The 16638-nt window shown below is 36.5% G+C and overlaps 1 protein-coding gene across 4 annotated transcripts in view; it reads left to right on the plus strand.

Annotated features, from left to right (window-relative positions):
• FSIP2 (fibrous sheath interacting protein 2) overlaps nucleotides 1-15862 on the plus strand; it is a 97914-nt gene extending 82052 nt beyond the window's left edge. For 3 of the 4 annotated variants that reach the window (XM_042994870.1, XM_042994872.1, XM_042994871.1), the window contains 4 exons: nucleotides 3136-3182; nucleotides 6822-6865; nucleotides 10314-10383; nucleotides 15661-15862. In XM_042994870.1, coding sequence (XP_042850804.1) covers nucleotides 3136-3182; nucleotides 6822-6865; nucleotides 10314-10383; nucleotides 15661-15797 — 298 coding nt within the window. In that variant the 3' untranslated portion in view covers nucleotides 15798-15862. Of the gene's footprint in view, nucleotides 1-3135; nucleotides 3183-6821; nucleotides 6866-10313; nucleotides 10384-15660 lie in introns of those variants that run through there. The other variant, XM_042994873.1, reaches the window with a different exon arrangement.
• The last annotated feature ends 776 nt before the right edge of the window (nucleotides 15863-16638 follow it).

The following is a 16638-nucleotide window of genomic DNA, read 5'->3' on the forward strand; positions in this document are numbered from 1 at the left end:
GAGATTTATCCCAGAAATACAAGGGAGGTTCAACATATAGAAATCAGCCCATTTAATACAACATAGTACAAGATGAAGAACACACATACTCTGATCTAAATTAATGCAGAAAAAAACATTTAACAAAAGTCAATACTTTTTCATGATAACACTCAACAAACTCGGAATAGAAGGAAATTACTTCAAAGTAATGATAGCCATATGTGGAAAACCTAGAACTAATATTTTACTTAGGGTGGAAGCCTGAAGGAGTTTCCTCTACGATTGGAAACAAAATTGCCCAGTCTTACCACTTCTATTCAACATACTGGAAGTCCTAGTCAGAGCACTTAAAAAGACTTAAAAGGCATCTAAATTGGAAGATAAGACGCACAATGATCTCTGTTCACAGATAATGTTATCTTATATGTAGAAAACCCTAAAGAGTCCATACAAAAAGAAACAAAAATTTTAGAATAAATGAATTCAGGGCCACCTGGGTGGCTCAGTCAGTTAAGTGTCTGACTTTGGCTCAGATCATGATCTCACAGTTCGTGGGTCCGAGGCCCATGTCCAGCTCTGTGCTGAAAGCTCAGAGCTTGGAGCCTGCTTCAGATTCTTTCACACACTTGTTTTCTCTCTCTCTCTCTCTCTCTCTCTCTCTCTCTCTCTCTCTCTCTCTCTCTCTCGCTTTCTTAAAAATAAATATTTAAAATTAAAAAAAAACCGAGTAAATGAATTCATCACAGTTGTTGGATACAAAATCAACATAGAAAAATCAATCACATTTCTTTTTTTTTTTTTTCCAATGTTTATTCATTTTTGAGAGACAGAGAGAGACAGAGCATGAGCTGGGAAGGGGCAGAGAGAGGGAGACACAGAATCTGAAGCAGGTTCCAGGCTCCAAGCTGTCAGCACAGAGCACAACGTGGGGCTCAAACTTACGAACTGCGAGATCATGACCTGAGCTGAAGTCGGACGCTCAACCGACTGAACCACCCAGGCGCCCCTCAATCACATTTCTATGTACTGACAATGAACAATCCCAAAGGAAAAGTAAAAACTATAAGTGAACATTCCTGAAGGAAAAGGAAGGAGACAAAAATTAATGGAAAGATTATGCTAAGTGAAATAAGTCAGACTGAGAAAGACAACGTATTATTTTTACTCATAAGTAGAATCTAATAAAAATATGAATAAACAAAAAGCAGAATTAGACCTATAAATGTAATACAGAGAACAAACTGATGCTTGTCAAAAGGGAGGGGGTAGAGATGACTGGGAGCTACAGACTTTGACTTATGGAATGAATAAACCACAGGAATAAAAGGCACAGCATAAGGAATATAATCATTGATATTTTAATAGCATTGTATGGGGGCAGATGGTAACTACAATAGCCGTAAACATAGCATAATGTATAAACTTGTGGGCTGTACACCTGAAACTAATGTAACATTCTGTGTCAGTTATACTCAAATTAAAAAAATATAATTTAATAATTCATGGATTGGAAGATTCACTATTGTTAAGATGTCAATATTACACAGTATTCTACAGATCAGCATTTTATAAGAATTGCATTTGATGGCATTTTTTGTAGATACAGAAAAGATTCATTCCAAAATATTTATATATAAAAAATTCTTACTAAATTTTATATAGGGACTCCTAATAACCAAAACAATCTTGAAAAGTAAGAACAAAGTTGGACTTACTGATTTAAGAACTTACTGCAAAGACATGGTAATGAAAACAGTATGGTACTGACATAAAAACAGACATAAAAAGTAATGAAATAAAATAAAAAGCATACAAACAAATCTTTCATTTATGACCAAATGATTTTTGATAAGCATGCCAAGGCCACTTAATGGGAAAAGAACATTCTTAAAAACGGTGTTGAGAAAACTAACTACACACACAAAAATGAAGTTAGACCCTTCCCTTATACCATATGTGAAAATTAACTCAAAATGAATAAAAGACCTAAGTAAAACTGTAGACCTCTTATAAGAAAACAGGGGGGGAAAGCTTCATGGCACTGGATTTGGCAATAATTTCTTGGATATGACACTAAAAACACAAGAAAGAACAACAACGACAAAAATTAGATATACTGGACTTCACCAAAATTAAATTTTTTTGTGCTTCAAAGGACAGAGTGAAAAGTCAACTCATAGAATAGGAGAAAATACTTGCAAATCATATACCTAATTAAGTGTTGCTACCCAGAATATATAGAGAACTCCTGTAATTCAATAACAATAAAAAAATCAAACAACCTGATTAAAAATTGGGCAAAGGATTTGAATACATATTTCTTCAAAAAATATACAAATGGGCAATAAGTACATGAAACGACGCTCAACATCACTAATCATTAGGGAAATGCAAATAAAAATCACAATAAAATGCTATTTCACACTCATTAGGATAACTATTGTCAGGATATATACGCAAAAGAATTGAAAACAGTCACTCAGATAGTGGTACTCTCATATTCATAAGCAGCATCATTAATAATAGCCAAATCATGGAAGCAACCCAAGAGTCACCGATAAATGAATGGTTAGGCAAAATGTGGTATATGCATTCAGTAGGATGTAAGTAAGGCTTAAAAATGAAATTCTGACACATGCTACACACATATGAACCTTGAAGGCATTATGCTAAGTGACATGTCAGTCACAAAAGGGCTGATATTACATGATTCCACTTATATGAGATACCTCAGGTAGTGAAATCATAGAGGCAGAAAGTAAAACAGCAGTTCCTGAGAATAGAGAGAGAGGATAATGCACTATTAAATGTTTAATGGGTAGAAGAGTGTCAGTTTTGGGGAAGATGAAAATGTTCTGGAGAATAGATGGTGGCAATGGTTGCACAACAATGTGAATGGACTTAAGCACAGAACTGTACACTTAAAAATGGTTATGGTGGAAAAGTTTGTTATGTGTATTTAACCAAAGTTTTAAAAGTGGAAAAAAAGTTAATTTAGAAATCATTTTCATTTGATTTGGAAATTAGGTGATAAATTACTCCAGGTTTACATCCATATGAAGAATAACTGACAGGTTGTTCTTTTGCTTAACCAGTAATTTCTTCATTCATTAAATGCACAGAAAATGAAATGTTCTTTTTCTTTTGTTTTAGTGAGACTGAAGATTTTTCCTCAGATACAAGCGCCAAAATATTAGAAGGTTGGATTTATTATTTTTCTTAAATTAGAAAGCATTCAAAAGAAGACTGCTTTACTGCTTTGATAAACTTTTTACTAATTACTTATTGTTTGTTTACTGCCTTGTTTACTGCTTTGATGATTTTTTTTAGTTACCAAACCTGAGATTGATATTTTTTTCCTGCAAATTTATCTATTTTGGAGGAAAATAATCCATTACTACATCACTCAGGTGTTAAAATGAGCCAACTAGTTTGCCTTTTCTGAATTACTGTTAAGATTTTATTAATGATTTTGATCAAGAAAATGGTGTGATATTATGAATTCAGTTACCATGCTCCTGTGAAAAATATTCATAAAATAAGGTTGCACCATACAATAGTTTTTACTTGAGTTGGAACCCATTATACTAGCATTTAGCGATTTCTTACCCTTCCTTTGTACTTAGTCCTACCATAATGTACAAGAAAGGGGAGGGGCCTTTTAGAGCTAAATATATTTGCTCACATTAATATCTGACTAGTATGGACTTCACTTGAAAAAAAGAAATCTCTATTTTTATTTTACTCTAAGGAGTGATACCTACTCCTTCGAACATTTGTGAGAACATTTTTGGTGACACCTCAGAGGATCAATGTGGTTCTAAGAGTGTTCATAGGTACAAGAAGTAGAGTGTCATGTTTAACACAAAGCGGCCTTAAAATTCAAACCACAGTGGGGTGCCTGGATGGCTCAGTTGTTTAGCATCTGATACTTGGTTTCAGCGTAGCTCATGACCTCACAGTTCGTGAGATCAAGCTGTATCTCAGGCTCTACACTGATAGCAGGAAACCTGCTTGGGATTCTGATTCCTGTCTCTGTCTCTGCCCCTCCTCTGCTTGTGTTCTCTCTCCTCATCTCAAAATAAATAAACTTAAACAAACAAACAAAAAACCTCAAACCACAGGTTTACCCTGGCTATTCCAAACACACAACACCACTCAAGGAGTTACTTTAAAAACATAGTTTCTTATCTTCGAAGTGAAATTATTTTCATTAAGATGATTCATAGAATAGCAATAAATATGCCAGAATTCCATGAACATACCATAATCAGAAGATGTCACAATAATCACTAATCACACATGTATTATGGAATCATAGGCTGCTAGAGAAACCATTCATAACAACCCCCATCATGTTTACATGAGGAAACTCAAGCTCAGGGTGAGGAAACAATTTTGCCAAGGTTACTTTGAGTCAAAGGCAGAGTCAATTCTGGATCCTAAATCTCCTCACCATAAATGTATTGTGGGTGTTTTTTCCCATTTTTTTTGCAATGATCATGCTTAATTCTTATATCCTTCTGCAATATTTTAGCTGCCCAATTCAATCTTTTATTTATTCATTCATTCAAATATTTACTAAGCATCTCCTTTGTGCTCTAGGATCCTATATGTGAACAAAACTGACAAAGTCCTTAATCTCGTAGAATTTATACTTGAGTGGGCATCAAAGGGTAAGGACATGAACAAGATGATTCCAGATATTTATAAGTATTTCCCATCTCATCTGGGACAAAAGCAAAAGAAATTACAATGGCTTGTAAAATCTTACATCATCTGGATATCACTCCACCCCCTTTTACTTCTCTAACTTCCTCCTCTGTTTCTCTTTTCAGCTCTCTGCCCCAGCCTCACTGACCTTAAACATTCCAGGCATTCAGGCCTTTGCTCTTTCTGATCCTTGTGTCGTGCTCTTCCCCCTACATCTCCCTTGCTTACCCCTCACCTTGAGGTCTTTGCTCAAGTTTCATCTTCTCAGTGAGATCTTTTACCATACTCTGAACTTGTACCCTCATTCTCACCATGGCACTAACTCTTCCACTTCTTGGCTGATTTTTCTCACTGGCACTTATAACTTTCCGATAGACTGTTAGTTGTTGTTGTTTTTGTCACTATCTCCTTCTAGAATGTAAGTTCCCACAGTATTCCCAAGAACCTAAAATAGGCTTATAGTAGGAGGACCATTTAGTAAAATAAGAGAGACGATGGGAATAACTAATGAGAGGCACAAGAATTTTGTTTTGGTTATGTTGAGATTGATTTACCCATTAGATGTTCAAGTTGAGGTGTCACATAAGAAACAGGATTTTTAAGATGGAGTTTAACAGAGAGGTCAGAGCTGGAAATTTATATTCTTTGTTTCATATAGGTATACAATAAAATAAGTTAACTCTGAACATCTGAGATCCTCAACTATCAGGAATTTTTCTATGACTTTTCATCAAAACAAACTCCTAGTATATGCTGGGAAGTTGACAGCCATTTAGCCTAGAAACTTAAAACCTATGTTTGGAATGATAGGCCTAGAAGTAAACCCAATACCCTCAGTCATTTAAAAGCAAAAGTCAGCTCAATTATGTGCAATATAGAGCCAGGTACTTTTAGAAAAATCATCAAACAACAATAAATTTTTACCAGTATTGTCAGATAAGTGCCATAATGAATCCCTGTCATATTTGAGTTATTTGAAGTTTTACTGCTACTTCTCCACCCCCCCAAAACCTACATTTGTCCAAAGGATAATTCAGAGAATAACCACTTGTGTTGGCCCTTGATGATGACATGTCTATAAAATGCAAAATTCTTATATATAAGATATCTCATTGAGTCCTGTTGCCAGACAGGCAGGGAAGAATCTCAATCACATTCTACATAATTAGGAAATAGTCAAATAAGTTAGATTCAATTTGCCAATGTTCTTCACTCTAAGAAGTAAAGCTAAAACTCAAACTCAGATTTTCTGCCTCCCTAGTGGTTGGTTTTTGTGAAACTTTTCTAATAATTTCTCTCTCTTTGTTTTTAATGTTTATTTATTTTTGAGAGAGACAGAGAGACAGAGCACGAGCTGGGGAGGAGCAGAGAGAGGGGAGACACAGAACCCAAAGCAGGCTCCAGGCTCTGAGCTGTCAGCACAAAGCCCGACACGGGGCTTGAACTCACAAACTGTGAGATCATGACCTGGGTCAAAGTCAGACTCTTAACCGACTGAGCCACCCAGGAGCCCCAAAACTTTTCTCTTAATTTCTAACTCCCTTAGTTTAAATTTGTTTTACAGGCATACTAACTTCCCCTGGAATTTAGGCAACTTTTGATTCTGTAGCAACTTCTCCAGATTTCCTCTTGGTATTGCCTCAAAATTCTCCTGGTTCTCACTCAAAGTATTTCATAAGATCAGCACCTTCTTCTTTGTTCCAATAATCTGCTTTTAATTAGCTATGTAGAATCAAAGAGTGTTAGAGCTGGAAGGCCCCTAGGAATCATCTATAAGGTAATCTCTTATTTTACATGTAAACAAATAAGCCTGCAGAGATTGAGTACTTATGGATAAACATGTGGCTATTAAGTAACAGAGTTGGCCTCTCCTACTAAATCATATTTCATCTTATAATTCCTAAAGGAAAGTCTAGGACATGCCCCAGAACTCTAGAGATCTTACCTATTTCAGTTGTGTTCCCAATGTCTGTACAGTGAAAGTGATAATAATTTCCTCTACCTAACTAAATTCTAGAACTTTCTGGTGAAAAATAATAAGACCAGGTTTGTCTCAATACTGTTCATGCCTAAAAAAAGAAAAAAAAAATACTATTTTTTCCTTTTCTTTTTCCCCTTCCCAACAGGAAATTCTCAGGAGCAAAAGCCAGAGAATTCAGACAATGTGAAGGTAAATATTTTTCAATAAACTCTAATTAGCATACATGGAGTCCAGTTGAATATAGCCCAGTTTTCAAGGCCACATCAGGGCTTGGGGTGGTACAGTTTGTGGAACATCAGGAAACCTACCCCTATTCAGTATTTCTTCCTGCTCAGATCTTTCCCTCTGGCTAAGAACTATCCATGGAACTGAAGAAATCCCTTAATCAAAATTTTCACTTTACAGGTAAGTTATTCCTTGCTTACGTGCACAGAGTAACCCACTATTCCTCCCTAGAACCTAAATGGACTTCCACTCTTTAACTGTGTTACTACTGACTCTGGAGAAAACCGTACAGGGAGTCACTTGGCCCTGTCTAAGGCAGGTAGACCCAAGTGAGGAACTTGGTGGAGGCAGGGAGGGAATAGAAGCTTTCAAAAATGGAGGAGACTGGCTTGCAGGAAATGAGCGCTGACTCCATCTATTTTTCTGCATTCCTAAGGACTGATTGTTTAAAGGCAGCTTTCCAAGAGGTTCAGCTACTCTCCACTATGAACTCAGGAAAAATTTTCCTCCTAATTCTTTTTAAAAGTTTCCAATGAGAGCCAAAGCTACAGATCTTCTTTTGTTTTTATCACTTTGTTTCTTGGCTCAATTTAACCCCACTTCTGAATTTCCCCTACACCATGCACATGGAATCCATCAATTACCCAGTCCCTTATCATCAGAGTCATCTTCGTCATACTAATGCCAAACCCTGAAGATGCTGGGAAGTTTCTTACTCAACCTAATCCTCATTTATGAATATAAACATCTATCTGACAACCTTGGGCTTACTTAGGCCATTATTTTCCAAGTAAAATCATATGGAAATAACAGGGAGACAGAATCTGTAGACTGATGACCTCATGACAGACTATTCCTTGTGTCAGGCTAAATTCCTTGCTAATCTGGACCCTTTTTTGGCTTTTTGCCCTTCCCATAACTTGCAGCTTTTTCCATGGTAAAACTATAGTTGAAGTTGTTATACCCAATCCAATTCAAAGTAAGGTGGACTAAGCACATTCTATGCCATCTCTATCTCTGATTACAACTAAAAACTCTGGACAACAACTGAGGATTCTGGAAAATAAATAATAGCAGGAGTTTGAGGGGACAAATAAAAACTCAAAGAATCACCAATTTCATTATGAGTTTTCCTGGTTTTGTACCCCCTTATCTCCTACTTTAGACCTAGAGCAATTCAAATCCTGGAATTGCATGGAAAGAATGGGCAGAATAAATCCCCAGGAGAAATCATTGCTCTCTCACCAGAATTAAGATATTCCTGTGGACTGGGAAGTAGAAGAATCTCACTTCTTTCCCACTTTTCCCATCTCTTGGCTCTGCCTCAAGGCAAATTTCAGACACGAAGCTACATGGCAATGGCTGCAGAGGCTTGAGGCACTTAAAACTCTGTGAGAGAAAAATCCTTCCCTCTGACCAGAAGAATTAGGACAAGGTCTCCAGTAACCTGAAGAAGATTAAAAGGAAATCTGCTTTTTTTTCTCTGCTTCTTTTTGCCACTTTACTCTAGACATAAATGCAATCGTGGGATGTGTGAGACAGCACACAGAATGGGTAGCCACAGCATTCTAGCCATAGAACCAGAAAGGAGACTATTGAGAGTTAGGGATACGGAAAAAAAAAAGTCACAGAATATCGTCAGAATGGATCCCCTACAAATCTGTATGTCTCTCCTCTGTTGTTCATGTATGCAACTGGCCTGAATTTACATAAACAAAAGGCTTTGAGAACTTGAACTATAGCTTTAATAGTGGTGCACACACAGGGATGCTACGTATATATACTGCCAAGGCTTTGGAAACTGAATTTACATTGGAAACAGCTATAGAAGGGTAGGATGTGTGGTCTAAATCTAAGTGGGTTAATTACCTACTTAAGCAAACAGATAAAAAACTAAACCATCTCCAGAGTACTCTAACAGTTCTTAGAAAATCATAAGTTGTTTAAAATGCTCAAGATAGAATTCAAAATTACTTAACATACAAAGAAATAAGACAATGTCTACAACTTTTAAGGGAGAAGACAAGAGATACCAAGTCTGATGCAACTAAAATTTTGGAATTTTCAGACAAAAACTTAAAGTGGTGGTTATAATGGTGTTCCATGAAGAAATGGCAATCTCTTATGAATAAATCTTATGAAAAGATAGATGTTCCTAAAATAACAAGTATATTTATTCATCTCAGACACTTGGTAGCATCTCCTTGCCGGTGTTTAGATTAGGGATTCTGAAGTCAGTCTCACACATGTGGGCATTTTTTAAGAGATATCAATATCTGTCCCACCCTGAGAGATTTCAATTCAATTGGAGGTGTGGGACCTTGGGATTCATATTAAGAAAAAAGAATTTCCACAGGATGCCTGGATAGCTCAGTCGGTTAAGCGTCCAACTTCAGCTTGGGTTATGATCTCGCGGTTCATGAGTTCGAGATCCATGTCAGACTCTGCTCTGACAAATACAGATTCTGTGTCTCCCTCTCTCTTTGCCCCTCTCCCACTTGTACTCTCTTTCAAAAATAAATAAAACATTTAAAAATTTTTTTAAAAAATTTCCACATGTAACTATTGTGCTGCCAACACTGAGAATTAGTGTTTTAGATAGTCTTGGTTCCATTTTATTCCTCAGGTATATATTTGTTTTGAAATACATTAATAGATAAGCTACCTCAAGTCCTCTTTGAAGAACTATGATAAAACTCCTATAATACCTGGTGGTTTTTTACATAGTCTATATGTAACATATTTTATGTTTCTTCATGAATTTAGGCCTTTTTAAAAAATTTCTCATCGTTGATTTCCTTATTTAATAGCTAGTTTTATAAAATATATACAAGGTAGCCCAATTACCTATCCCAGTCTATTTTATGCCTTTCTGAGAAAATTGCTGCTTCTCTGTTCAAAGAGGTGATATAGGCCTACAGAGTAAAGCTAGTATCTGAGCCATGTTCCATGCCCAACTAGGTCCAGATAGCCTGCTTATTGCTCCAGACTCCAAAATACCTAAGATTTCCATAACAGGAAACTGGAGTTACATAGTGAACAGCCATTTTACCCCTTAACATCATCTCTCATATCATAAAAAGAATTTATAATTTGTTACTTATTTCAATACCCCCAAAAGAGGGAGGGGGCAGACAGAGCTGGCTTTTTTTGTGACTTAAGATGGCTGAGCATTTGATCATCATTGAATGGTATCCAAGGCCCACATCTATGACAAGGGTCAACCCTAGGTGCCATAATTGGCAAAAATTATGATCCTGTCTCAGTGGATAATTCTTTGAGACTTCAGAGCACAGACATTATTGATGTAAGGTGCTACAATGGTTGTACTACATCTTTTGGGGATTTCTAGGTATCTTAGTGTGTACTATCCAATAAAAGATTAAATAAGTACTTTACTTTGTCTTGGCAGTTTATCACCATCTTTGAAGGAAACAAGAATATTGTTGGCAATGTACATTCCTCAAAAGAAGTCATTTCAGGTACAAAATATACTATGCTTTAGCATTCATCCTGGAATGAGTGGCTCCTTCCTTGAAGTATTGATGCCTATTATCAATATGAGATTGAAATAATATTCTTACTATGTGTATGTTTGTGTGTATAACAATTTGCAGCTTATTATGTGGTACTTTTATTTTAACCTCAAATCATAGTTACAAATAATAGAACTAACATTTATTAGGAATTAAATATCCCCTTTTTATTAAAGAGGGAAGTGCGAGTCACTGAAGAAGAAAGTAAGAGTATATTATTCAAGGTCACCCTGCAGCTAATAAGCTGCAGAACTGGGATTCAAACACAGATCTGCCCAACTTCAAAGCCTAAGTCCGTTCAATATAACCAGAATTCATACACTTAAATGCCCACAGGAGCCATACAGGTAATGTTATAAACAAGAGCAGTAGGTTGAGCAAGGGTCTGTGGTGCACTGGAGATGGCATGTCCCATCTAAAGGAGGGGGGCACCTGGGTGGCTTGGTCGGTTAAGCGCCCGACTTCAGCTCAGGTCATGATCTCACGGTCCGTGAGTTCGAGCCCCGCATGGGGCTCTGTGCTGACAGCTCAGAGCCTGGAGCCTGTTTCGGGTTCTGTGTCTCCCTCTCTCTCTGCCCCTCCCCTGTTCATGCTCTGTCTCTCTCTGTCTCAAAAATAAATAAACGTTAAAAAAAAAATAAAATAAAATAAAGGAGGGAGCTGCTACTCAGCAATCACTGACACACTGGCTTGTTGCCAGGTCTTCCAATTGAAGTCTTCGCATTTTTCAAAAGAAGTTAGAGGTGAAAATTCCTGACTTTTAAAGTTTAACACATAATCCAAAGTTCTTCTGAAATGTTTTGTAGACCAAACAAAACTTGTCTACATCCCCTACACCATACTATTCTGTCTCTGTGAATCATAAAGCCCTAGTTTAAAAAAGAGAAAATGGAGGGAATAACTATCTGAGGTTACACAGTCAACAAATACAAAGCTTTTAGTGCTCAAAAACAGATCTTCTGACTTTGATCCTCCACTCTTTCTTCCCTCCATAATGTGGTTTCATATTGTTGCCATTGCATCCCAGAATAAGCCCCATATTGGGTTAATAACCAAAGATAGTCTATAGTTTTGCTACAGAAAGAACTACTAACAAGATAAACGCAGGGTTCGTGACTTTCTCATGTAGGTTATTAAGCTAGGATACCAGGCACCCTCTGGTCTTGAACAATATACAGTCATCTAATAAAGCATGTGGATTTGAGGCAGTGTCCCAAGTGTGTTTCCTGGAGCTGCTTTGCATTAGAACCACCCAGGGTACTTTTTTCACAATGTAGATTCCTGGACCCTCTCTAGCCTGCCTAAGTTAGCATCTCTGAGTAATGGTGCCCAGAGATCGGAATTTTTAACAGGACCACAAGTTTCAAGAACAGAAATTATTTTGTACCTCCAATGACAATTTCAGAAATCTTGCAACAATGCCTCAATCATGTCAGTAAAATTTTATCTTACTTTTTCAGAAAGTACATCTTTCTCTTTCATCTATGCTTTTGTGTCTTATCTGCTGCAAATTTTGTGGGTTTTTTTCCTTTTAAATTCTTAGGTCATTTTAAAAAATAATGGTAGAGTAAAAACCCTGAATATACTTTTTTGTTCTATATTTTTAGTTAAATTTACCGTTGGCTATCTTAACTTTAACTATAGAAGATTATCTTGCTAGAAAAGACAAATCTAGGTAACTACAAGATGTATAGTCATGAACTTTGGCACATGATGGAATTAAGAAAATGGGGGTGCCTAGGTGGCTCAGTCGGTTAAGGATCTGACTTTGGCTCAGGTCGTGATCTCATGGTTCCTGAGGTCAAGACCTTCACTGGCCCCTGTGCTGACAGCTAGAACCTGGAGCCTGCTTTGGATTCTGTGTCTCCTGCTGTCTCTGTCCCTTCCTCACTCACACTCCGTCTTTCTGTCTCTTAAAAATTAATAAACATTAAACATTATTTTTTTAATTTAAAAAAAGAAAATTTGGTCATGTATGTTTTCATGTCTTATCAAAAAGTTTCAAAAAAGTACATAGATGTTCATTTCTATCTTTACATATTTATAAGTAAAATTATAATTTTGTGATAATTCAATGACTCTAAACCCGTATCTTTCCATAATAACACTGAATGTAAATGGATTAAATGCGCCAACCAAAAGACATAGGCTATCAGAATGGATAAAAAAACAAGACCCATCTATTTGCTGTCTACAAGAGACTCATTTTAGATCTGAGGACACCTTTAGATTGAGAGTGAGGGGATGGAGAACTATTTATCATGCTACTGGAAGCCAAAAGAAAGCTGGAGTAGCCATACTTATATCAGACAAACTAGACTTTAAATTAAAGGCTGTAACAAGAGATGAAGAAGGGCATTATATAATAATTACAGGGTCTATCCATCAGGAAGAGATAACAATTATAAATGTCTATGCGCCGAATACCGGAGCCCCCAGATATATAAAACAATTACTCATAAACATAAGCAACTTTATTGATAAGAATGTGGTCATTGCAGGGGACTTTAACACCCCACTTACAGAAATGGATAGATCATCTATGTAAAAGATCTGTATGCTGAAAACTATAGAAAGCTTATGCAGCTAATTGAAGAAGATATAAAGAAATGGAAAGACATTCCCTGCTCATGGATTGGAAGAATAAATATTGTCAAAATGTCAATACTACCCAAAGTTATCTACACATTCAATGCAATCCCAATCAAAATTGCACCAGCATTCTTCTCGAAACTAGAACAAGCAATCCTAAAATTCATATGGAACCACAAAAGGCCCCGAATAGCCAAAGTAATTTTGAAGAAGACGACCAAAGCAGGAGGCATCACAATCCCAGACTTTAGCCTCTACTACAAAGCTGTCATCATCAAGACAGCATGGTATTGGCACAAAAACAGACACATAGACCAATGGAATAGAATAGAAACCCCAGAACTAGACCCACAAACGTATGGCCAACTCATCTTTGACAAAGCAGGAAAGAACATCCAATGGAAAAAAGACAGTCTCTTTAACAAATGGTGCTGGGAGAACTGGACAGCAACATGCAGAAGGTTGAAACTAGACCACTTTCTCACACCATTCACAAAAATAAACTCAAAATGGATAAAGGACCTGAATGTGAGACAGGAAACCATCAAAACCTTAGAGGAGAAAGCAGGAAAAGACCTCTCTGACCTCAGCTGTAGCAATCTCTTACTCGGCACATCCCCAAAGGCAAGGGAATTAAAAGCAAAAGTGAATTACTGGGACCTTATGAAGATAAAAAGCTTCTGCACAGCAAAGGAAACAACCAACAAAACTAAAAGGCAACCAACAGAATGGGAAAAGATATTTGCAAATGACATATCGGACAAAGGGCTAGTATCCAAAATCTATAAAGAGCTCATCAAACTCCACACCCGAAAAACAAATAACCCAGTGAAGAAATGGGCAGAAAACATGAATAGACACTTCTCTAAAGAAGACATCCGGATGGCCAACAGGCACATGAAAAGATGTTCAACGTTGCTCCTTATCAGGGAAATACAAATCAAAACCACACTCAGATATCACCTCACGCCAGTCAGAGTGGCCAAAATGAAGAAATCAGGAGACTATAGATGCTGGAGAGAATGTGGAGAAACGGGAACCCTCTTGCACTGTTGGTGGGAATGCAAATTGGTGCAGCCGCTCTGGAAAGCAGTGTGGAGGTTCCTCAGAAAATTAAAAATAGACCTACCCTATGACCCAGCAATAGCACTGCTAGGAATTTACCCAAGGGATACAGGAGTACTGATGCATAGGGGCACTTGTACCCCAATGTTTATAGCAGCACTCTCAACAATAGCCAAAGTATGGAAAGAGCCTAAATGTCCATCAACTGATGAATGGATAAAGAAATTGTGGTTTATATACACAATGGAATACTACGTGGCAATGAGAAAAAATGAAATATGGCCTTTTGTAGCAACGTGGATGGAACTGGAGAGTGTGATGCTAAGTGAAATAAGCCACACAGAGAAAGACAGATACCATATGGTTTCACTCTTATGTGGATCCTGAGAAATGTAACAGAAACCCATGGTGGAGGGGAAGGAAAAAAAAAAAAAAAGAGGTTAGAGTGGGAGAGAGCCAAAGCATAAGAGACTGTTAAAAAACTGAGAACAAACTGAGGGTTGATGGGGGGTGGGAGGGAGGGGAGGGTGGGTGATGGGTATTGAGGAGGGCACTTTTTGGGATGAGCACTGGGTATTGTATGGAAACCAATTTGACAGTAAATTTCATATATTAAAAAATAAAAAAAATAAAAAAATAAAAAATAAATAAATTAATTAATTAAAAAAAATAATTTTGTGATAATTAAAATATGAAGAATGTAGAAAATGTGAAAAATGAATGTAGAAAAATGAATCTAAATGAAAATTCTTTTATTATCTATACAGTCTTATCTCACATGATAAAAAAAAATCACTTGAAGTTAACCAATTGAAAATTCACCCAAAGTAGGTGAGAAATTATGACAATTTTAATGCACTTGTGCTTTCACTTGAGTACTCTGAAATAGATACCCTCGTTGTGTAAAGTTGAAAGTTACTTTAAGTTTAGCTCATCAGGCTTTTTCCAATAGTGTTCTGATAGAAAAAGAAAGACATTCTTTGTACACCTAACTGGAGAAGTATCTAAGTGCGGTAGGTCCATGAGAGTCAAAAAGCTGGACCCTATTCCCAGAACATCCATTTTCTACTCATATGACCTTAGGCAAGGTATTTGACCTTGCCAAGATTCAGTGTCCAAAAATGGACTTATCACTCTTCCTATTTCCCTTACAAGAGTGTTAGAAGGATCAAATTAGAAGAGCCTTTGTGAGGGGCACCTGGATGGCTCAGCTGGTTAAGCATCTGACTCTTGACTTCAGCTCAGGTCATGATCTCATGGTTTCTGGGTTCAAGCACCATGTCAAGCTCTGCACGATAAGTGCAGAGCCTGCTTGGGATTCTCTCTGTCTCCCTCTGGCTCTGCCACTCCCCTGCTCTCTCTGTCTCTCAAAATAAATAAATAAACTTAAAAAAAAGAACCTTTGCAAATGTTTTTAAATCCCATAAAGTATTTTATAAATATCACTTTCTTAATTCTAAATCATCAATTCTATAGTATACCTGTCTCAATTAGAATGCCTAATAAATACTGTCTCAATTAGAATGCCTAATAAATATTCATATTACTTTTTTGCTTTTTCCACAGAAACTCCCAAGCCTAGTTTTTCCAAACAAGGATCTAAAATGTTGGCAAAGGTATCTTCAGCTCTCTCAAAGGTGTTTTCTCGAAGTAACACCAATATTTCCAAATCTTCCTCACCACCTGACCAAGATGAGCCCTGAAGCTTTTATACCTGATAGAACTATGCTTACTTCCCTTAGAAAATAAAGTGATTTTTAAAGCATAACATATTGTCCTAGAAGATGATTTTTGTAATACTGAGCAGAATTTTAAGATCAAAGAAAGTACAATAGAAATTTGGATAAGAGAAAGGTTTGATGAATGCTTTTGATAAACATTTGGCATGAAAAGAGGCACACTGTTAGTATTACCTGTGTGCCATAAATATGAAGCGACCAAAAGTGTACCTGGAAATGACCTTGGAGGTTTCCTGTTAAATTTTTAGAGGGTATTTTCACCAAAATAATTAGCAAATTGAGGTAACACTCAAGTGAATTCTGTAACACAGCTATGAAACTGAATGGTTCACTATTAAAGGTGTATTTGTATGTTCAAATAAAAGTATACCAGATGTAAGAAATCAGCTTTTCCCACCTGCAGATAAAGTATCATCAGTTTATAAAATACCTCCCAAGCAAAAATATCTAACTATGAATAAAGCACCATGTAGAAGTAATTAATTAGTTACCAGTAATTTAATTACTAGTAAAATACATAGTATTTTATCTATGTATGCATAAAATAACTTTTACAACTTTAAAAAAACTTTTCAGAAAAGACAAAGGTATTTTGTGGGTCAAATACTATCAATAGGTAAATTGTTGGTCAGCAAAGCATTAAATCCTTTATATTAATATTTTCTCATTAATATAAATAAAGGCTCTATTTGTAGGAACATAAAAATGACAATTTAACAAGAGGAATAGCTAGTAGAGTAAATTTTCAAAATCATTTAACTTGCTACTTTGTAGCATATTTGCCACTAGATTCTAAGGATCTTGT

This window comes from Panthera tigris, chromosome C1, assembly GCF_018350195.1.
Source record: "Panthera tigris isolate Pti1 chromosome C1, P.tigris_Pti1_mat1.1, whole genome shotgun sequence".
Taxonomy (NCBI): Eukaryota; Metazoa; Chordata; class Mammalia; order Carnivora; family Felidae; genus Panthera; species Panthera tigris.